The sequence below is a fragment of the Ceratotherium simum genome, chromosome 9, assembly GCF_057802395.1.
Source record: "Ceratotherium simum simum isolate JZ-2026a chromosome 9, ASM5780239v1, whole genome shotgun sequence".
Taxonomy (NCBI): domain Eukaryota; kingdom Metazoa; phylum Chordata; class Mammalia; order Perissodactyla; family Rhinocerotidae; genus Ceratotherium; species Ceratotherium simum.
This window is the reverse complement of record NC_141908.1, coordinates 69385286-69409232: the sequence shown is the minus strand read 5'-3', so window position 1 is coordinate 69409232 and position 23947 is coordinate 69385286. Positions and strand designations below refer to the sequence as shown.

General features: G+C 41.9%; 1 protein-coding gene across 1 annotated transcript in view; it reads left to right on the top strand.

The window, feature by feature from the left end:
* Positions 1–20185: 20185 nt before the first annotated feature.
* Positions 20186–23947, top strand: part of TMEFF2 (transmembrane protein with EGF like and two follistatin like domains 2) — a 233067-nt gene continuing 229305 nt past the window's right edge. Inside the window, exons 1-2 of the mRNA XM_004426747.3 lie at positions 20186–20754; positions 23083–23192. Of these exons, the coding sequence (XP_004426804.1) occupies positions 20583–20754; positions 23083–23192 (282 nt within the window). The 5' untranslated portion in view covers positions 20186–20582. The remainder of the gene's footprint in view (positions 20755–23082; positions 23193–23947) is intronic.

Sequence of the window (23947 nt, the reverse complement as noted above, 5' to 3'; positions counted from 1 at the left end):
AGTAGGACCCTGCACTACTCCTCCATGGAAATTTTCAGAGTTACTTATTTGTGTAATTACTTATTTAATGTTTATTTTTCCCACTAAACCCATTTGCCTATTAAACCCATTAAGATTATCAATCTTGTTCCCTGCTGCATCTTCAGAGGTAACTTAAGGTCTGACTCATATTAGACATTCAATATTGCAGAACAAATAAATGTACAATCCTACCACATGTTTGCATGCTCATCTGCATATTGTTCAGTGCATAACTGTGTGACTGTGTGTATGACACCCAGGTGGTGAGAAAAGTAGATTAATGCTGCTAAATTACTAACAATGAATCAATATACTGATGTTGGAGGAGGTCACTGAGAGGACATGAATACTACTTGACCCAGTAGTTGGATCCAGGCAATCAGAATTGCCTCCTCCCTCCTCCCCTCCACAGAATGTATGTTCTGCCCATGATTCCCACAGTGGGAACTGCTTTCAAGGATGCAGCCTGGAGAGAGCAATGTGTTGTTGAGACCATCTGGACAGTATATGTGACTGAACCCCGTTAAGGCCTCTACATAGACTTTTAAGATTCTGGTGGCTGGGGAGATCTACTTGTTTTGTGGCCACCCGAGATAAGCTTTGTGGGTAAGTTCCCTTGCTTATTAAACATGCCACCTACCAATCTGGAGTGGCCTGACTCTTTCTTCGGTCTCTCCTTGGCCTCTGTGCCCAGGGGCCAGTTTCAGACTTCACCTGGAGAACTGCCAAGGTTGCCACTCAACAATTGGTGAGTCAGTCAGGAGACTGAAGAAATGGGCCTTGGGAAAGAGGCGTCCATGGGGAAATGCCAAGTTGGCCATCGACCTCTTTGTGGGGAGAGTTGGTCCATATGTTAGATGCTTGTGGACCACAGTGTGAGCATGGGGATGCCCCAAAATGCCAGCTGGTCTAAGGGGCTTGTTTGAGGAGCTGTTCATAGAGCACTGTGGCAAAGAAGGGAAGTGAATGGCTGCCACAGCGGACTGGCCTCTACTGGGGGCAGTTCTGCGACCACCAATGCCCAACTAGAGAGTTGGCAAGCTCAAGTTAGAGAGTGAAGAAGAACTGAGGTTAGAAAAGGACGTGCAGTTGTCCACTGCTCTGTTGGCTTCAGGGCTGGGAGACAAAGTGTGAGAGCAGGATAATCAGCTGGAGACCTCAGCACGCCATTTAGCAAAGCTAGGAGGGTGCAAGCTGCTTTGGATTAAGGTCCAAGTGCTTGTGACAAAGCCTGATTGGGACACTAAGAGGTAAAACCCCTGAGAAAGTGATGTGAGTGAAGAAGAGGATGTTGTGGTGATTGACAGTGAAATGGGCAAAGTGCCACATGCCGTCTGACCCCTAGTACAAAGGACAGCAAAAGCACAGCAACAGCAGCCCCAGGCAGTGGGGCCGCCCCAACTCAGGAAACATTCATGATGAGAGAATATATTCCCACCGAGCTTATTAACATAGCTACCACATTCCAGCAAAAGGCCAGGGAAAGTACCCAGGCATAGTTAGTGTGGCTATGGGATACGGGGGATGGGGAGAAGGTGATGGCATTTCTGTGACGGGGTAGGAGGCAGACAAAATTAGTAACATCACCACACACCCTGCCATCTAGCAGTGCCTGCATGTGCTCAGGGGCTTCAAGGTACTCACTCCATTATAGACTGGATTATTCTAGTCTGCAGGGAGGCTTGGCCTAATGAGGGGGATCTCCTTGGGCACGTGGGACACTGGAAATCTATAGAGGAGGTACAACAAATTCTTTGAGAGTACGGAATGAGACAGACCATCTACACCCCTGTCTTTGAAGGCCCTGATCAGGCCACAGTCACTGCAGGAACGAAAGCCAAGACACTCCAGTCCACCCCAGCAACTGCTATGGGATGTTGACATCCATGCTGAGTTCAGTTGTGAGATATTTATGGTGATATGATAAAGATATTTCTGATGTTGGGCAATCCATTGCTGATCTAGGGGCAAGTGACAGATCCTGGGAATGGGTACAAGCTGTGGGAAAGACCCAAGACAGAGAGAGAGCTTGAGAAGACAAAAGGCTTCCAGTAAAAGTTATTTGGAAGCAAATGTGGTTTGACCACATTGCTACCATAACCCTACCTGAAAAGATAGGCTGGCAACCCGATGCTGTGTTGGTCAGACTGTGGATAGCCTTAGAACCTGAAAAACAGTTCAGACCCACTGCCACCTGCCCCTACCATCCCTGATGCCCTGTCTGCTTCAGCAAAGCCCTCAGGGATACAGTCCTACTCAGAGTGGGTGCCTCCCATGCTCTGGGTGCGGGATGCAGGCCAAGACTGCCTCCAGGTGAGGGCCATGGGAGGTGATTGGAAGCCTCCTGTTGAGCTCACTATATGCTGGTCCCCCAGAAATAAACAAAAGGTGATGGCTCTGGCTGATACTGGAGCCAAATGTCCTCTAATACATGGTCACCCTCAGAAGTTTTCTCCCCTCTCAGCGCCGTCAATAGATACAGAGGGCAAACAGTTCTGGTCAGGAAGGTCCCTTTGACACTGTAAATTAGGCATTCTCCCCCACGAAAATATGAGGTTTTCATCTCTCCAACACCAGGGAACATATTAAGCATTGATATCTTACAAGGTCAAACTCTGCAAACGTCTATTGGTGAATTCCAACTCCGGGTTAGAGTAATCAAACTAGTGCTGAGGGGAAATGCCACTGGGAACCAGTAAGTCTACTGCCCCACGTGAAGAACTGTCAAACAATATAAATTGCGTGAGGGGCATAAGGAAGTAGGAGAAACTATCCAAGAACTGCACCGAGTGGATTTTGTACGCCCTGCTGATAGTGCTTTCTACAGCCCAGTACAGCTGGTACAAAAGCCAGATGGTTCGTGGCAGATGACCGTGAACTACCAAGAATGAACACAGTAGCGCTCCCCACCCATGTGGCTGTGCCCAACATTGCCACCATCTTAGATACCTTGGCCATGGTCCTAAGAGTGTACCATGCTGTACCAGAATTAACAAATGATTTTCTCAGTATATTCATGGCCACTGAGTCACAAGATCAACTTGCCTTCACATGGGAGGGACAATGATGGACCTTTCAAGTGCTTCCCCAAGCCTGCCTCCACAGTGTGACAATATGTCATGGGATGGGAGCCCAAGATCTGTCCCCGTTCTCCTTCCCCATGTCAGTATAATGGGCCTGTTATATTGATGATATAATGTTAACCATGTGAAGACTTGCTTCTGCTGCAGGACACTCTACAGATTTTGCTAGAACTTTGAAAGAAAGGATGAGTGGTGAACTCAGAGAAAATTCAGGGCCCAGGTACTGCCATAAAGTTTTTGGGAGTCATTTGGTAGAGTAAGATGCACATTGTCCCAGAAGCTGTGATTAAGATGCAAGTCTATCCAACCCCTAAGTACATGAAAGGGGTACAAGCCTTTGTAGGGATTTTGAGTTTTTTGGAGGACTTTTATTTCTCATGTGGCACAGTGCTTCTGCCTTTTATACCACCTGGTAAAGAAAAAGAACGTGCGGGACTGGGGATCAGAGCAGCACGCTGCCCTTGGGAAGGCAAAAATACTAGTGAAGCAGATTAACGCTCTGGGGATCCCCCAAGGAGGTCTGCCATTTGAGTTAGGTATATCTGTGACTCTGGAAGGAATAGGTTGGGCACTGTGGCAGAGACAACAGAAGGACCTAGGATTTTGGTCCCAGTTCTGAACGGGGGCAGAAACCCAATATATCCCCAGAGAGCAGTAGCTCCTAGAAGTGTACACAGGACTCCTCCTGGTAGAGCCTCTCTTGAAGGAACAACATATCATGGTAAGAACTACCCTTCCTATCAAGGGGTGGGTTAAGAATGTGTTCCATCGACCCACCTCTGCCCTGGGTCAAACTCCCCTTTGACTAAGTGACATGCCTATTTGCAGAAGAGCAGCATCCTGTCCGCTAGCCCACTGTCTCTAGAAATGTGGGTGCTACTAGGCCCTGTAGAGTATGTAGATCCTCCAAATGCCCCTGCCCCTATTCCTGTGGCGGCCTCTGCAACCTATAGAGAGGGAGCAGGGGAAATTCCCACTGATGCCTGGTATACAGATGGGTTTAGTTGGGGCAACCCTTCCACATGGACTGCAGTCACTATTCAGCCCAACACTGACATCATCTGGATGGAAACAGGAATGAACAGCAGCAGCCAGTGGGCTGAATTCAGAGATTTGGCTGGAGATCACTCATGAGCCCTGGCCGTTAACCCTTTGCACTGACATTTGGGCTATTCTACAGGGATTAACACTGTAGCTTGAACAATAGGAAGCCAAGGGGTGGATGATCATGAATAAACCCTTGCTGGATTAGGATATATGGAAAGACATTTGGGTTTGCCTGCAAGAGCCTGAGGAGGTCCTCACTGTCTTCCATGTCCTGGCTCATAAGGCGCTGACACCACCTGGCAATCAGAAGCTGATGCCCTAACCCAGACACAAGCCTTGGCAACTGCCCTTTCAGTAGATACAGCAGTATGGGTGCATAGAAAGAGTGGCCACCGTCACACCTGGGTGGGATGGCATGTTGCCAAGGATGCCAGATTGCCCTTCAAATACAGTGACTCGGTTAATGCAGTAACAGCATGTTGGATGTGTTCTAAACAATGCCCAAGGCAACTGCCAAAGCAGTCTGGGACCACTCACTGCAGTTCCCAACTGGTAAGGAATCGGCAAATTGATTATACTGGCACCCTCCCTCTGAGTGAAGATTCTAAATATGCCTTGGTTTGTGTGGGCACTGCATCTGACCTAACCCAAGCTTTTCCCTGCCACTGCACAAACCAGGTGCCACCATTAGAGGATTAGAGAAACTGAGTACCATGTACAGAAAACTTCATCGAATAAACAACGATCAGGAGTCACATTTGAAAGGTCATGATATGCAAGACTGGGCAAAAAAAATAAAGATAAAAACATGACATCAAGTGAAGATTCCAGCTCACCTATAACCCACAAGCATCATGGTTAGTAGAAAGAAAGGCATATTAAAGCAGCAAATTAAATTACTAACAGGTAAAAATGCCTTGGCTTGGTGGAATAAAGTACTATCTCAGGCTTTAATACATATGAGTGATCAACCAGTAGGGCCTATTGCCTCACATGTCAGACTGGGGACCCTGCCAACATACCCAATACCTGGGAGGTATGGAAGTCTCGGGAGACAGACATTGCCCCAACTCTCACCATGGATCAACCTGCTATGCTGCTGAGAACCCCGAGTCCCATAACACCTGGGAAAGGTGTTATCTACTGGAATTTGCAATGGGATGTCCCACTGGGACGAACAAGTCACTTCACATCCCTGGGTGAGGGAGAACTACTCAATCTTGTCAACAAAAATCTCTGGAATACAAGAATTTAGTTAAGAAAGCTTTATTGCTCATACAGTTTGCAAACCAGGGAGACCGTGGCCTTCAGCAGCAAACCAAAAGTACAAAGAAAGGGGAGTGCCTTTCTAGAAAAATTTCCCGCCCAGATTCTCACTCAAGTCCGCTTAGGCAAATGAGGGATGCAAGCCTGCTTAGTTCTGACTGGTTGGTGCAGGTCATAGTTTTATTGATTAGGTCCAGGTAGCTGTTACGGACTTCTGTAAAATCAGGAACTTTGACAGTCAAAAACTTAAGAGTGCATTCTGTGTTTTTTCTGAGAACAGAGTACCTGACCGCATCCCAGTCCTATCATGGCCGCTTGACTCCATTTTGTTTTGAGGTCCGTGTTAGCCACATAGAATCCATCTTGTTCTCAGCGGTCTTTTTGATTTCATTATATTCTACAATCTCCTCTGGGATCCAGTTGTCTTGCTGCAAGCCAAAACTGTTGAAATGCACTATACTGGGGTGAAACACACACCATTAAAAGGGGGGAGAAAATGAGGGTCCTGGTCTGGCATATCCTGCCCCCAGTCCATCTCCTCATGCCTGACAGTGCTGTGTCCCTCCACCAACATGTATAGCATACGCAACGAGGTCAGATGCCTAAAGCTGCAGCCACATTAACATCTAGGGATCACGCCACAAGTGTAATTCTTATAGAAGAGGAAAACTTCCCCATACAAGTTTCTACTAAATCTGTCTTTTCAACCTTAGACTTCTGCTGCTCCTTATAGCACACATAGAAGCCCTTACTAAATTCACCCAATAAGCTGTAAATGATAGCCGGCAAAGTCTGTCTTTACTGAACACTCAAGTATCTCTAGTGAGAAAAGCTGTTCTCCAAAATCATTACTGCCTTGCAAGGAGTGCCATTATCCAAACAGAATGTTGTATGTTCATACCTGATGAGTCAGCTAATGTATCATGTTAATTAAATTACATGAGGACACAAGTGAATGCCCTGAGTGATCTGACGCCCAGCCTAGGGACTTAGTAAATCAGTGGTTCAGATCATGGGGCTTTTGGTGGAAAACATTGTTAATTATTTTGGGATTCATTATCTTAATCTGTGTTTTGTCTTGTAGGTGCCTATATTGTTGCTGTGGTATCTGCCTCCAGTGCAGCCAGATAGCTGCCAAGGGAGCCACCTCCATGCTAGTGAAACCCCTTGCTGACCGCTTAGGGCACATTGTGGAAGAGAGGGGGCCATGTAAGATCGTAAGAGCGGATCAGGGAGGGTGGAGTGTTGGAGGAGGTCATCCATCGAGAGGACGTGATACTCAGTTGAACCTGGAGATGGACCCAGGCAATTGGAGGCCCTTCCCTCCCCTCCACCATCCTTGGAATTCACATTTTGCCCACCGTTCCCACAGTGGGAACTGGTTTCAAGGATACAGCCTGGAGAGAGCAATACATTGTTGAGACCATCTGGACGGTGTATGTGACTGAACCCCGTTAAGGCTTCTACATAGACTTTTAAGACTCTTGTGGGCAGGTGGGGAGATTTACTCATCTTACAGCTACCCAAGACAAGCCTCTTGTGTAAATTCCCTTGCTTATTAAACCTGCCACCTACCAATCTGGAGTAGCCTGCCCCTTTCTTTGGTCTCTCCTTGCCCTTCATGTACAGGGGCCAGTTTCAGATTTCACCCCGGGAACTCCTGAGATTGCGACCCAACATCCGAAAATAAAAACTATTCATAAATTATGGTTAATCCCACAGCAGCATAGTCTTTCCTATTTTTAGCAAAGATCATTGATAAGAGATTTAAATATTTCTGTTATTTTATCATTCTAATAATGCTTTCTAATTAAACCCTGACTTAACCTAGAAAACAAACACTCAGTGGTTAAAAACAAGTGGCAGCATAAAGTATGTAGAAGAGAAATGAGGCTGCAAGTTGAGAAAATTAAATACAAGATTCTGATGCAAAGATCAAAATTGTATTCTCACTTCCCTCTTGTTACAAGAGGTGTTTTTTTGCTTTACCTAATTTATCCTATCATAAATTCACTGGATGTTCTTGTAACAAGTAATGTGAGTTAAGAAAAAATGTGCAGAGTAATACACTAAGCAGCAACTGGAGTGGACTTCTGTGCTGCCTGCATACTAGCTAGTAACAGCCATTTAATTCTAGATTCTGAGATATAATTTATTCAAAGGTACAGAAAAATTTTTGAAGTCATCATAATTTTAAAAATGGTCTACAAAATTCTTTTGATAACATAGATTTTTTGTTTTTACTTCAAACTTTTACTTTTAAAGACAGTGCTGGAGAATGAAGAAGTGGGACATTGATGTCAATATACGTGCTTTGTAATCTATACCAGTGTATATCTATCACGAAATATATTTTTCCTCTTATCTAAGTTTAGATTGATATACACACAAATATTGAAATGATCACAGACACAATATACAAATGTGTTCTTCGGTAATAAGATATCCATTCAACATAGTGGCACGTTTCTTCATATTTTATTTCACCTCCAATATTCCCAAATTTGAAATCTTATGCAACTTAATAATATAACTATTTATAATGCTAAAAGTTGGTTGATCATATGCAACCCAACTTCTCAGATGACACGCTTGAAAGGGCTACTTTTTCTCTCTATCAAAGAGTAGATCTATATAATAGAAATAGTGAACCAAGTCATTTGGAAATAAACTGTCATGTTTCCATACCAAATTGCTTCTTTTTTATGAAAATGGCTTATATAATTTGGTGATGTTATTTTCCCATAAATAATAAAAAATGACTCATATGAAATAGAATGTTTATCCTAAGGGTCGTGAATGGGTTTTGGAGAGGTCTTTGAATCTCCTGAAACTATGTGAAAAATATTGTGGTATAAGCATAGAGTATTTTTCTGGAAGAAGAATCTTATCTTTAACCACCTCTCAATGATGTGAACCTCTAAAATATAAGCACCAATAATATATAGAAAAGAGCCCACACATCCACAGTGAAATAGGTCATGAGATTAATGAGATCTCAGAAGACTTTTTACTATCATCATAATGCTGAAATGGGGGAAACAATAAATTTAAGATTTATTTAATGTTTGAATTAACATTATTTAGACTTTGATAAGTGATTTTAAGATCAGGAATCTATGACTGAAATAACTAGGCATGTCTATAGAAGTCAGATTTTAAATTGGTTGAACTGATTGATTGCCATCTCATATGCACACTTTCAGAGATATCAAAATGACAAATCAACTGGCTTAAATTTGTCTTAAATCTTCTCTGAACTAAAGTGGAGTAAAAATAAACAACATTTTAAAATTGAACTGAAATCTTAAGTTATATGGAGATGACCTATGTCTCCAGACAGATAATGTTTCTTAAATGTACATTTTCATGAAACATAACTTTCTACAAAACGGCAATGCTCTGAGTATGTTTATATATACTACAAATATATATTGTATACCAAAATGAGGGCATTTTGTTGCTATGTCAATAAAAACAGCATCTTCTAACCCTTTACCTTTCAATCAGATGACACTGGCAAGACAATATTTTATTAGAGAAGTAGAACTTGTTAGAGAAATAGGTTATTGTTATGGAACGTAAGCCTATTAATGCTGTAAATTTATCTTCACATATGTCATGTAAGATGCATTAGTGCCCATTAGATGCAGGTATAAGCTAAACATTAATGGAGCTCTTGTTGATATCTTTTCACCACAATACCCTCCCAGTCGTGTGTGCAATGTCTCTGAACAGAGCTTTCTTCTAAATGGCAGACCATTCTAAATGATATGCAATTAAGAAATGTGCTATTCTACTGCATTAAAGCACAAGCCAAATGCAAGTTATTAACATCCATTTCCAGTACAATTTTGCAAGCGAGAGAATGTGTGCAAGAAGGAAGCGATCACTTACCTTATAATAACAGTTTAGAAAACTGATATTTACAATCCATATAGTCTAGCTAGTGAAGCTTTCAGCACTTTGTAGTTATCTTGACAATTCAAAAAGTAAGTTCATTCGTAAGAACATTGAATCTTAGGTTAGAAAACATTGAAAAAATCTTTTAATATTAATTTCCAGACCCTTAAAATGGAAATAAAAATATCTGTGTTGTAAGGTTGATGAGAATTATTTAAACAGTTTTGATAGAAGTAAGTGCTGTGTAAATAGGATTAACATCAGTGCTAATACATAATTAAATAGTTGACCTACTAAATGTATATTTGGTCATAAAATTAACATTGGCTTTTTCCACATTCGCCAATGACATTGTGTTTCTCTCCTCACCTATTCACAGGCTCATATATCACAACTATCTTAAAGATATATAGGTCAATTACAAAACTTTTTAAAAATGTTAAAAACCTCTAAATTATTGTTTCCTTTACTTAAGGGGAAATCACAGATCAAAATTTCAAAACAAATGATGGATTATGAAGAAAACCCATTATTTTCTACTTTAAACAAAGTGACTTAGTTGTGTTCAAACTCTATAGGTCCTACCTTCTAAAATTTCTTAGTTTTCCAGAATTCATTAGTCCACATATAAAAAATAGGAAATCTCATACATAAAGTGATTTACAATATACCTCAGATTTACATTTATTACATATTGTCTAATTTATGTAATATGTAAAATATTTTTAAGATGCAAAACATACTTAAATATATAATATTTAAAATTTATGTATTACATAAATACACCTATTTACATTTTATTATATTTACTCTGCTCTTCATTCAGAAGTAATTTCTCAATCCAGAGTGCTGGGGGCTGAGATGTCACCAGTAATTGTCACGGTTTCTGACTCAGACTTCAGCAGCAAAGAACAAATCACATAAACTTCCTTTGCTTTGTACACGCTTCAGCAAGCAGCAAATAATACCTGTCCTATTACAGAGAGCCTTGCAGATTACAGATCTCATTTAATCCTCATATTGTAACTGTCACATTACATACATAAAGAGGATATAAAGAGGAGCAGTGAGATGAGGCTCACATGGCTTCAAGACTCAGAGCCAGAACTTGAAATCAGATTCCAACTCAAATTCAGAGTCTTAGCCATTACCCCAAAGCTGCTCATGTGATTGCTAATCCATAGCCAATTGTCTATGTAGGGGGGAAAGCGCCATTTTTAAAGTTTGTAGAACTTTAAAAGAAGAAAGAGTTAGCCTTGTGAGAGGAAAGAGCCAATTCACTGTCTACACTGGTTTAACACATGTTAACACCGTCTTTTCTATGTCTAACAGATGCAACTATCTTTGTATAACATAATTAAACTCCCTTGGAAAGAGTTCAAAACCAACCCACATTACATTGAATTTTATAATATGGCAACTAATATTACATTAGATTTTAGTGGTATCATTATGTTCTACGGGCAGTAAATGGACGAAAATCAGCCTGTAAGAAATTATGTTCTAACTGCAACATTTGTGTGCGAGAATATCATAATTAAATTTGAAAGATATTTCTACTATTTCCGGTATCATACTCAGCTTAAATACATTTGTATTTAATATACATTTGTAACCAAAATGTAAGGCTTTGTTTGCTAGCTACCTGGTATTTCCCCCTGAAACCATAGTTGTGCTGACCCTGTGGCCTAGTCTCTTTATTGGGAGAGTGGGGTAGATATCCTTGTTGAGAAAACAGTGTATCATAGACACTGCTGCATTCATTTTAATTGACAAATAAAATAAAATAAATGTCCATAAATAAGGAACTGAATAAATTATGAGATATCCAACATGGAATTCCACCCAGCCAAAGGAAGTATCTCCCCTTGTGTTTATTAAGTGGACAAAGCAAGAAACAGAACAGTGTATATGGTAAGAACTCATTTGTAAATCAAAAGAATACATACAGACACACACATATAAATATATAAAATTTATTTATATATATTTATACGTGTGTGTATCCTTTTGATTTCCCTCTCTCTCATGCATACACATATATATATACACACATACACGCACATATATAAAGAATGGAAGATCGATGTACTCAGCACATTTTTAAGTGTCTCTATATATTTAATGTATGAGAGGGACAGAGGATATATGCCTGGCCAAATCTAGAAGGGTTCTAAAAGACTAGTAGTTTTCAGCAGTTATCACTATGGAACAAGAAGATCTGGAAGCTAGAAGGGCAGGATGAGTCTGTATAATCTCTTTATTGTTTGAGTTGTTTATCATATGTAGATGTAGACATGTGCATAAACATATATACACATATAGGTATATATTATATACATGTACGTACACACACATGTGTGTATATACAGTGTGTGTGTGAGAGAGGCCCCCAAATATCACCTGCTGTCTACCCTCCTCTCCCTTTGTTCATATCACTCGAAAATCTCAAATTTCACATCAAGACAATTTTCCTTTTACAGCCTGGTGAGTTGGGTGGTTGATCGCCTGACTTGAAGCAATGGGAAATATGAAGATAGCAAAAAATAAAGGTGCAATGACAGGCTGAGCCCGTGAATAAAATCCTGCCCACATGAGGTGCTGACCAGTCCATAGGGAACAGGGTGGAGGCAGGAGGACTTCCCCCAAGCTGCCTGTTGCCCAGGCGCTCCCGGATGCGCTCTGAGCATGGCCTTCTCAGTGCTGGCTTTTTATTCCAAAATAAGTCTCGCTTAATATAAGAAGATTCCACAAGGAACTTAATTCCACAAGGAACTTCCAGGTTATTCCAAAGTGATTTCTCTACCTTTCCTGGTGCACTCTTTCTAGAGTCTGTTGATCCATGAGCTTAGCTTTAGCGTTTTAATTTAATTTAGCGTCATCTGTTGAATGCCAACTATGAATAAAGCATTTTGCTACATCCTTGGGGTATACATGGACAAAGAATGATGTCCCTGAGCTGAAATTAAAGATCTTTGAAATTCAATATTATTTCACTAATTATCGTATATGGAAAGCAAATCTTAAATATGAAAGTCAGGACTTATGTAAAGTAAATTGGAAACCACCAATCGGTTACGGTTACCAGAGGGGAAGGGGGGAGGGAGGAGGGTGAAAGGGATAATTCGGTACATGTGTGTGGTGATGGGTTGTAATTAGTATTTTGGTGGTGAACATGATGTAGTCCATGCAGAAATAGAAGTACAATGATGTACACCTGAAATTTTTGCAATGTTATAAACCAATGTTACTGCAATAAACAAAAAATTAAAAAAAATAATAATAAAAAAATAAAACCATAATTAGCTGCTGCTACACAACCAAAAATAAATAAATAAATAAATAAATAAAAAATAAATAAAGTAAATTGGAGAATTTACACAAACTAGTTTCATAGTTGTTAAATAATTTGGCATGGAGACATCTTTTCTCCATTATTAGATGTACTAAAATTTACAATACATACAATTTCACAATAATACATATATAATGTACAGTAGACATCTAATGTAGCTAAATGCAATTTATAAACACTCACATCTAAGATGGCGATGTTAAGATTGCAGAGAAAACTGGTCTATAGGGAGAGAGAAGAATGGAAATAGCTAAAGTAAAGTAAAAAAACGGAGAATCCTGCCCCAGAAAGATGAAATGAACGTCTGCCTTAATTCTCTGGACAACTTTCTATTTAAAGATTTCAGTCCTCCTTGTAACCTGCCTCCTTCCTCCCTTGGAGCTCTACAACATATTCTTCCTTACACCAGGCTAAGTTCCTTTGTTACTCAAGTAATAAAAAGAACTCTGGCCAAGACAGAAAACTGAGGCTCAGAGAAACCAAGTAACTTGCCCACGGACACACAGCTTGTGAGAGTCTGGGCAAAGATTCCAACTTGTGTATGTACAGATGCCTGGCTGCTGCCATGTGGCCTCGCCTTATCATTATATCAGAAGCTCTAATAATAGCTGGTGAGTGGCTAAGAGTCCAGATTTATGCTACAAAGCAAAGAGATAAGTATAGAGGTGTAAAGAAGTCAATTAAATTCTCTTGAAAATCTTGTGCAAGTTTCTATGTTAACATTTTTAGCATGTTCAACAATGTAGGATGCAGCTTTTGAGAAAGTAGTGTTATCAGACACAATCTGTATCTGATCCCATGTTACAATCACTGCTAAGGAAACTAGAGTATCTAATTTAGAGTCAACATAAGATAAAATTGAGGAAAATTTTTAAAGGTTGTAAGGTGGCGAGGCTGACATTTTAATCATCTTCCCAGAATGTTTACGACCGCAGGGAGAGTCGCTTTGGAAGATAGAGTTGTGGAATATTTACCCTACTGTGAGCTGGCTTTACTGCCATTTCTTTGAAATGAGAAGTCAGAGAGAATAATCAGCTTTCTCATCTAACGTGCTGACACAATTTTTTAAAAAGCCTCATTCCTTTAAACTATCGCTACTAACAGTGTAATACGTGGAAACCCATTGCCATAGTTTATTGTAGTGTTTTCTTGCTAAAAGGGATTCCATGATCAAATAATATTGGAAAATCTGAGTTCAATAAAGTTAAACAGGTGTTTAGTTTTATTTGATGTGTTTTGGTTTGATTTCACCGCAGGGCTCCTCAGAGCCTTTAATATGCAAATGTGCATTGTGAAGCTACAGCGAGCTGGATGGCATTTATAGGAAGCATTTCTCAAATTTATTTTATGATAGAAGCCTCTCTCCTCCACTTTTTCTTATTTTGTGGGGGGGTGGGGTGGGAGAAACTTGCGTAGAAGGAGGAGCAAAATGGTTGAGAACATTAGTTCTTGAGTGACCTGCTCTGCTACTGACAAGTAATTTGAGAAAAAAAAAAAACAAACACACAAAAAAACAAAAAACAATTCAATGTCACAGATAATAGAGGGAGAAATGATCCAGGCTTTTGTAAGAAATAAATGAAATGCTTAGAACATAAAATTCTGGATGGTGCTAATAACACAAATTGGAAGAACTGCTGTTACTAATTCTTTTCTCAAAGCCAGGGACTAGTCCACTTCTGATTTAGTTCAATAGAAGCCGCGAGCAGCCAAGCGCTGACATGAAAAGCAGTTTCATCCCAAACTGATTCAAGCTTCTGGTTCTGACTGCAAAACAAACAAAAAAAAGTTTCATAATGACTTGAAGAAAAGTATTAAACTAAGCCCTACGGTAAGCCTATGATTAAATAGCAATTGAAAACTGTTTGAATTTGTAAATAAAAAGACACCAAATTGTATGGAGGTGGCTACTGCTTTTTATATCCAGCTCTTTTTAAATAATAGTTTTTTTTCCAATCTATTGGCAAACCAGTGGCAAACTGTTGCATACTGCTTTGGTTAACTATCTTAATCAAAGGGCAACTTTTGTGAGATGTTCGTTTTAAAAACTTTAACTGAAAAAAATCACTCTTTTACCTGCTGAAACTTGGATATTTGAATAATGAGGAAACACCCACTGAGTCACTTTCCCAATGGCAGTGGCTGTCAAGGAAGGCAATGCATTACCAACACCAGGGAACCTTTAGAAAAATACACCAATGCATCTGCCTCACCTCCAGACGTTCCGAGCCTTGGGGTGCGGACTCTGCACCAGTATTTTTTAATTTCCCAGGTGATTACAATGTACAGTCGGCACTGGGGCCCACTGCCCTAAGGGGAAATAAATTGAAATTACAAATCTAAATATAAACTATCAAAAATAATTAAGAGCACAGGAATCTATAAGGCATAGGGAAACTTACATTATAAAATTATTTCTTTAAATCACCACTTGTTATTCATGCATCATTAACTAATTATAGCAGAGTGGAAAAAACAGCAAATTTAATTACTCTCAGTTAAAAAAATCAACCAAAAATGAAGATGATTTCTCTGAAATATGGTATATATATAATTATATATGTATAATATATGTATATATGTATAATATATAATACACATTGTCAATAGCATTTGACCTAAAAATTAAACACTTAATGTTCTAATACATTTATTACTTACTGATGATATAATATGCACTTTTTATATTCATAAATTATTAAAGAAAACTGAGGTAATAATGATTTTGGACATTATATCTATCTATCTATCTATCTATCTATATGTCTAAGGTAGGCTAGAAATTAAGGGACAAAATGTTAAGATATTGAGTTAGATATGAAAATAATAGCGTACTTCATTATTAATAATCATGTTGTGTACTTTAATATCATACACATATAATTTGTGTATCCTTAATTACTTTTGATTATATATAAATATATAGCTAACTATACACACATACAAACACATATTTATGTATTCATTCATTCATTTATATAGGGCTTCTCCCTAAGGCCATCACCATTAACTCGTATATCATATCTCCCTTAATCTTCAGAAGAATCCTAGGAAGTAGGTATTATTATTACCCACATTTTACAAATGTCAAAACCATCTACAGTCACAAAGTTAGTAAGTCAGACATATTAAAAACTTAATACATATTTGGTGAACACATGCATATGGAGATGCAATACTTAATGGTAGATAGATAGACTTGTACAATAGCTCATCTGCACACTGAGTAAAAGCCTTTATCCTGTCTTAGAAACTTCTCTGCCAAAAGTCCTATGAAAACTGAGCAAGAACCCAGATATCCTTCATTTGTCATATATATGCAGGTAATACCTTAGTTCTCAACAAAGATGAATATTAAAATACAGATTCCACAGTCCAACCCCAGACTTTCTGAATTAGAATCTCTGCTAGTGAGACCTAGAATTTGTCTATATTTAAAAAAGCTTCTCAAGTAATTCACATAAATTCCAAGTATGGAAACCACTGGATCTCACTGCTTATGGTTGAGATTTAATGAGTTTGAGTCTTACTGGTGCTCCATAAAAAGGGAAGACCAAGAAGTTGCGTGGATGGAGTGGATATGTTCCCAGTTAGTTTCCTTTCTCAGAGGCTCTGAGAAGAAGCAGCCATACAGCAGGAAATGGTGACTTAGGCTCTGACATCAGATAGAATTGTGCTGAGTCCCAGCTGTGCCACTGAGTAGGTTTATTAAGTCCGGCAAGTTGCTTGATGCTTTAAAAGCCATATGCTTTTTCTATAAAACGGGGCTAATGACATTCCTTGTCTCATAGGGGTGCTCTACGGGTTAAATAAAATAATATGTTCTTACCTGCATGGCACAATGTCTGACATCTAATAAACATACTATACATCTTACCATTATTGAAGCATCAGAAAGTATTACAGATCAGGAAAGAGACAGAGTTCTGATGGGCACTGTGTCTTATTTTCCCAGGTTCATTTATTTATCTTAAATTATTCTTGTTCTAGAATAACTTCTCCCTTTCCCCACGCCCATCCCATTAAAGCTCTGAGCAATCTCACACTTCTTACTGATGCCTTTTCCATGTGGGGGAAATAAACTTAAAAAGTTTTCTGGAAGGCCGGCCCAGTGGCTTAGCGGTTAAGTGCGCGCGCTCCGCTACTGGCGACCCGGGTTCGGATTCCGGGCGCGCACCCAGGCACCGCTTCTCCGGCCATGCTGAGGCCGCGTCCCACATGCAGCAACTAGAAGAACGTGCAACTATGACGTACAACTATCTACTGGGGCTTTGGGGGGGGGGGGAGGAGGATTGGCAATAGATGTTAGCGCAGAGCCGGTCTTCCTCAGCAAAAAGAGGAGGATTAGCATGAATGTTAGCTCAGGGCTGATCTTCCTCACAAAAAAAAAAAAAAAGTTTTCTGGAAAAAATTTCTGTGCTATTTCTACCTAAAAATATGACGACTTTACCCCCGAGTCAATTCTAGAGTGTATATGCCATAAATAAAGTGGTTTAGCTCAGGAATATTGAAAGAAAATATTGTGTGCTATTTTAAAATAAGAAATTTTGCAAATGCATGGTATGATTGGATTGTATTGCTAGTAATCATATAATGCACAATGCAAAGTACAATTCGTAGACCTAGTTTTAAATTCAATTCTAATAAGTAAACTGATTTGACCCTGCTGGGGGAAAAGTTGAAGCACTAATCCAATCACTAATCCAATCCTCATTGCCATAAAATTTCATGCCTGTCTACTTCCTTGGTACTAATGATGAGGCTAAATAATGTATATATTTTTATTTACATGTTCAATAATACTATGCTCCTTTCAGTGAATGATGTTCTTCTGCCACTTGGTGGTGCTTGCCAGTTTCAGAATTTGTTTCTTGGTGGCACTGTAACACTAACTACAAACTAAGCTCAACAAAATCACAGCATTCTTATTGGAAAGGCTTTGCTTCAAACTGTTTAATAATTTAAAGAACCTCTGTGGAAGCAACCGCATTTTGTTAACCAGTCACAACTAGTAATTAACTCCTTTGGAGTTTTAAGCTACTTTGGGCAAAATGTCTTAGGCAGAATGCATATTATTAGAGAGCATGCCAAAAATTTACTTAGCAGAGAATTCAATAACGGTTTTACTTGGCTAAGAGGGTCTGTAAAATTCTGCTTATATAGTCAAGCACCGAAATCCTAGCAGGTCCTGTTTCATTATCATAATTATCGCATAAACACTTTTAAGGACTTTGCCTTTAGTTTCAAGCATGACATTTTCATTAGTCTGATTAGTTATCACACCAGCCTTGCTATGGAAAATGACATGTTCTCACTCCGAACTGGGGAGTTGTTAAATCATGATCTACATTAAGTGTATATTTATGTTTTCATCTGTGCTGAAAGGGTGCAGCGGAAGACATCTCTGATTCCTTGTTTTTGCAATATTGGCTGGCAGCTCTAACGGGCATTCCGTTTCCTTAAAGAATTTAGTTGCGCTGTCTAGAAGCCGATTTTCTGATGCCTCCAACGTCTGGTCAAATTGATCTGTTTTAATGGAGTCTTCGTCGGTGAGGAGCGAGATGCCGCCGACCAGAATGCTGGGATCTGCTGCTTAATTGCCAGGAGTGAGACACTGAGATTCAGAAATCTTTGGAGGTGGGCGGGGTGGGGGGGTAATCTCAGGGCGGAGGCGGAGATGTAAGATGAAGGGATGGGTTTCACACAGGAAAAAAAAAGATTTCTTTGAGGCACTGAGGCGCTGCACGATCACATCTTTCAAAGGAGAAGTTAAAAAGCAAGGAAGTGGGAGGATGTTGGAGGTTAAAGTACTTGAAAGGATAGCTCGGGTACAATTTGTTTTCCTGGCAGTGCCTGAAAAGAATAGATAGTCCCTGTTTTCAAAGTGTATTGGTGCCTCTTTTAAGTGATTGGGGATGGAGGCTAATTGACTGTGAGATGCTATCAAAAAATGCTCTTCTAAATTCAGGGGACACAAAAAGAGAGGGGGTAAGGCGAGATTTAAAAAGAGAAAAAAAGGAAATGAGGGCTCTCAAAAAAAAAAAAAGAATGAAAAAGAAAGAAGAGGGAAGGGAGGGAGGGGAGAGGGAAGGGAAGAAGAAAGGGAGGGAGGGAGGAAGGGATAGACAGGGAGGGTGCGGAGAGAGAAGAAAAAATCCCGACTCACTCAACAATCACGCAGAAAAGAAAACTCATCCAGAACACTGTGGCTGCAGTAACGACCCGGGTCACGAGAGAAAGATGCTCCTCTCCATCCGTGTCCCAGGAAGCTCTGGGTCCCGTTACTAGCGACTAAAACACCATTAGGCTAAATTGTACTAACTGCGTGAAGAATGCAGCAGGCGGAAGGCGGGTCCCGCTACGCCGGTTGCCCAGTGTTGGCTGGAGCTAAAGCAAGAAAGGCGCAGAGCGAGAGACTCCTGCGCAGTCAGACCTTCTCGCCTCGCCCAGGTCTGTGGCGAGGGTCTCGGGCAGAGATCATCGTCAAGCGCCCAGGGCGACTATCCGCGGCGCCAGGCAAAGCGAGCCGCTTCTCTTGGATGCCGCTTCCCGGCCGATGCGCCCGGAAACCCACCCGTTGCTGATGCAGAGGAGCCTTCCCTTCCTCTCTCTGACCACTTGTCCCGACCAAATCTGACCTTCGAAACACATTTGCTAGCACCTCCCAGGCAGCCGCACAAATAGGCTCCCGGCTGGAAACAGGCGTGTGATGGGGCGAGGGCTGCAAACCTTTGGCTCTCCGGGCTGGTCGGGGCTGCAGGGGGCCAGGGAGGGGAAGAGAGAGAGAGAAGAGGAGAGAGCTTGGAAGGCTGGTTGAGCCAGCTCGGAGAGCAGCCTTGGGGTCGCAGGCTCCTATGGGAACTGCTGCTGCTTCCAGGCTGGCCAGAGCTGTTCTCACACCACCGCCTCTCACCCTCTCCTGCTCCCTGCTACTCCCCAGAGAAACCTCCCTGGGCTCTGCGCAGCGATATTCCCAGCTTGTACCCTGTTACAGGCAGGCGGCGCGCTCCCGCAGGCTGGAGCGCCGGGCGCCGGCAGGACGCCCTCTCCTCTGTGCCCGCGTTCCCCTCTCCACCCTGCTGCTACGGCTCCTTCGCCACCTCCGCCCTCGCCAGCTCCAGCTCCGAGAGACGCCACCCAGCCGCCGCCGGCGCTCGCAGCCCGGGGTCACGCACGGAAGAGGGGTGCTAGATCCGACCCGGAGCTCGGTAGGGGGCGTCCTGGGACGGAGAGTGAAAGGGCAGGTGGTATATAAAGATGTGAAGGTCGCCCACTCTGAAGCCTGCGCTTCTCACTTGAGCCATCCCCGCCCAACCGCACTCGGGCCAGCGCCTGGCGAGCTAGCCCATCTGTGGCATCCGCGGTCGCCTCTTCCTTGCACCTCCTCGCCGACCCCTCCCTCTCGGGACCTGCATCCCGCTCCGCCAATCAGCGCCCGATTGCCTCTTCCCACGTGATCCCGGGCGGGCTAAGGACCTGCTGCTTCCCAAACGCCAGAGGGATGCGGGCGGCCGAGCGCGAGAGGCGGCTGCTAGGCTGCGGGGTGCGTTGACTTTCCCTCCACCCTGCCTCCTTGAGCTCCTCTCATCTGCCCCTGGAGTCCGGTCTCCTCCTGCTCCCCTCGGCTTCCCAGAGCCCCCTCCTTATGGCAGTAGCCTCCCGCGTCTCCGCCGCAGCCTCTCAGCGCACGACCCTCTCGCTCCCGGGGCTGAGCCGGGTCACTGGATGTTGCTGAAACTCTCGAGATCATGCGCGGGTCTGGCTGCTGCTTCCCCGTCGTGTGCCACTGCCACCGCCGCTGCCTGTGCTGCCGCTGTCCGCGGGATGCTCAGTAGCCCGCTGCCCAGCCCCTGCGATAGTGTGTTCTCCGGAAGCCGTTTGCTGCTGCAGAGTTGCGCGAACTAGTCATGGTGCTGTGGGAGTCCCCGCGGCAGTGCAGCAGCTGGACACTTTGCGAGGGCTTTTGCTGGCTGCTGCTGCTGCCGGTGATGCTACTCATCGTAGCCCGTCCGGTGAAGCTCGCGGCTTTCCCTACCTCCTTAAGTGACTGCCAAACGCCCACCGGCTGGAACTGCTCTGGTAAGTCCAGAACCCCAGACCCCGACGCCTTAAACCCCGCAGAGGAAACGCGCGTTTCCAGCACAGACCAGCCTACCCTTGCGCGTCTCCCAAGCCTCTCGCCTCCTATTGCCCCAAACCCCTGAGACCTCCACCCAGAGGAGCACAGAGAACTGTTCCAGGCCGCTAAGGAAGTGGGGGAGGGGTCTGGAGGGGGGAGGCAGAAAGTGCAGGTGTAGAAACCTTTGCCTCCTTGCACTGAAATTGGAGCTGCGACGATTTTGAGAAATATCAAACGGGATGGTTTTGTGGATTCACTGAAAAGAGCACCAATCCTTGGAGAAACACTAAAACAGAACGTTTTCCATCATTAAAGAAAAAAGTCTAGCTAGAACGAGCTAGAAATAACTTTATGAGAAAGAACGAGTAAGAAAGCAATAAATCAAATGGTGACTGCAGGGGAAACACTGATTCCTTGCAACAGTGCCATGAGGGTGCACTGGTCTCTGGTCTGGCATTCGAGACCAGGTCACACAGATTCTAAGGGAGCTTGGGTTAAGAGATGCAATTTCTCTTTCTTTCTCTCTCTCTCTCTCTCTCATACTCCTCTCCTTGGCTGCAAAAACAACGTCTATTGCAGCCCACAGATGCCTCCCTCTTGCCTCTCAAAGCTCTTAATGGTGGAGGGAAGTTGAGAAAAGAATCATTCGTAGGTCTCCCGGGCCGGGGTGGACATGACCAAGGCCGGGCAGGCTCACGCGCAGGCGGGCGGAGGGCGGAACCGAGCCGGGTGGGCGCCGACTCCTCCATTTCTGGGCAGGCTTCCTTGGAGTGGGTCGGGCGCTCTTCTTGCTCGCTCGGGTCCCGTCAGAGTCTGAACGCGAGAGCTTGGCAGGCTTTGCTCTGCTGAAGCCTCCTAATTAAATAGGGCCCGATGATGGGAGTTGCTGCGCTTGGAGCTGGCTTCTCGTTTCAGTATGACAGCCCATAGCATACCGGGCGGATTGTGGTGTGATTTCATTGGCATTTTAAACTCCATTAACATGCCTGCATATTGTCCCCTAGGTCTAGTCTGTTCCTGTTTTAGCAAGTGTGTGTGTAATTATTCATCTTCTGTAAATATAATTCTGCTGTAAAAAATCAGTCTCTGAATAAAGTGGCTTTCAGGGATGTATGTGAGCTGAAGTGTATGTAACTTTGGAGAGGAGGGAATAACCAACTGTAACGTATAGGATGAAAGAATATGTAGTCCTGGGTTGTTACTGACGTAAATTTCACGAGGAAAATTATTGTGCATCATTGTAGTTTGTGCTTTTTAAAGACAGGTTGAGATTTGCAACCCTGTTAGATTTGGGTCAATAGATTGCCTTTGTTCTGTTTTTGGCAATTTCCAAATTTGGCATTTTTATAAAACTCAACATGTTTTCTTTAACTTATTTGTGGTTCATGCGTGCATATATGTTATTTTGGAAACACTAAGTTCCACTTTGCAGGTGCCTAATCACTTTTTAGGTGCTTTCTCAAAGGAATATTAAACAACCTGCAAAATCAATTGTTTGTAATGTGGACAGCTTTGTAGTCCAAGATGACTGTTTTGCTTCGTTCCTAACTACAGTATTGTTTTAGGAAATAACTAACTTAAATGTGAAATTGAGGCTGACAATCAAGAAATTCATTATTAGCCAGATATCTTAAAGGGATCTGCAGAAACTGAAGAGAATGAACTGGGTTTCCAGACAGATTGTCAAGAACCTGGCACCCCCCGCCACCCCTGTTAACTTAGAGGTGATCAATCTTCATCTGAGCCAGACAGACCATCACAGAAACACTGTGCCTGTTTATCTTTATTATTGGGGCTTTGTTTCCTCTTTGTCTGGAGAAATTCCAAATAAGGGGTTGTTTCAGACCTTAAAGCAAAAGAATGATTAAAGATGGAAAAATGGTAAAATGACATTCAGAGACCATTGCCAGTTTTTTTCTAAAATGTGGAGTTTGGGGGTCATAAAGTATAGTCACTTAATGAGAAAAAAAAAATAAGAAGCTAAGAAGGGAGTGTGAAACCTTCATTCACCACTGCCAGTGTTAACCCAAGCCAAAGTAAAATAGCTCTATCAAAAAAAAAAAAGGATATTAGAAGGGAATAGACGAGAAAACAATTGTGAAAAAAAGAAATTAATATTGATCACTTCACTAGATTTTTGAGGTTATCTGTAGAGAATGACCTTGCAGTACAGCAGTGGTGGTTGGAATTAAAATTTAGGGTAATTCTTTTAAAGCTTCAAGGTAGTGCTTTTTTTGTTAAAGTCTATAACATTTTTTAATGACTGGCGTGTTCTCTTTAAATTTGAGGTTACGATGACAGAGAAAATGATCTCTTCCTCTGTGACACCAACACGTGTAAATTTGATGGGGAATGTTTAAGAATTGGAGACACTGTGACTTGCGTCTGTCAGTTCAAGGTAAGAAGTCTGATATTTGCATCTTTTAATTCATCAACGAGACTACAAAGCAGGGATCTCCCTTTACAGCCTGTTCCTTGGCAATTGATGTGTCTGTAAGCTAAGTTGAAAGCTGGCATCAAGCACAAGTACCGGCAAGAGCCAACCGATGTCAAGCAGACAGGCTCTTTGGGAGAAATGTATATGCCATGGTTATAAATGCCGCTGGAGGTGAAGCGTCAGGTTGTTCTTTTGGTTTGTCAATGGAAACTTATGTGTCTGTACTCCTAGCATGCATTTTATAAGTCAGCTCCTGGGGATAATAGTCAAAATAGTTGGCCGATCAGAAGTGTGGATTTGTACTTTTGTTGTTTTTGATTAGAGCTATCATCTTTTTGATCATATTGCTCTCTGTTTTAAGGGTCTTGGGTTTTATTATCCTGGCAACCTGGTTAAGTTTTTAAATGAACTCCTTATTAATGTGACTTCAAAACTACTGTGCTAGTTTGGATATCACGGGACTTGTTAATATATGTCACCTTTTCATGGGTAATGTATTCGATTACAACTAATCTCCCAGGAATCCAAAAGAGTGCAAATGGCCACAAGTCATTTCATAAACATGAGAAAGGTGTACTTTGCCTTGTGTTAAAAAAATAACATAAAAATAAAAAGAGACTGGTATCAACACTGGTATCATCAAAACTAGGTTATTAGTATGCATTAAAGATAGAACTCAATGTCATTATTATATTCATCATCTAACAAAAGCTTTC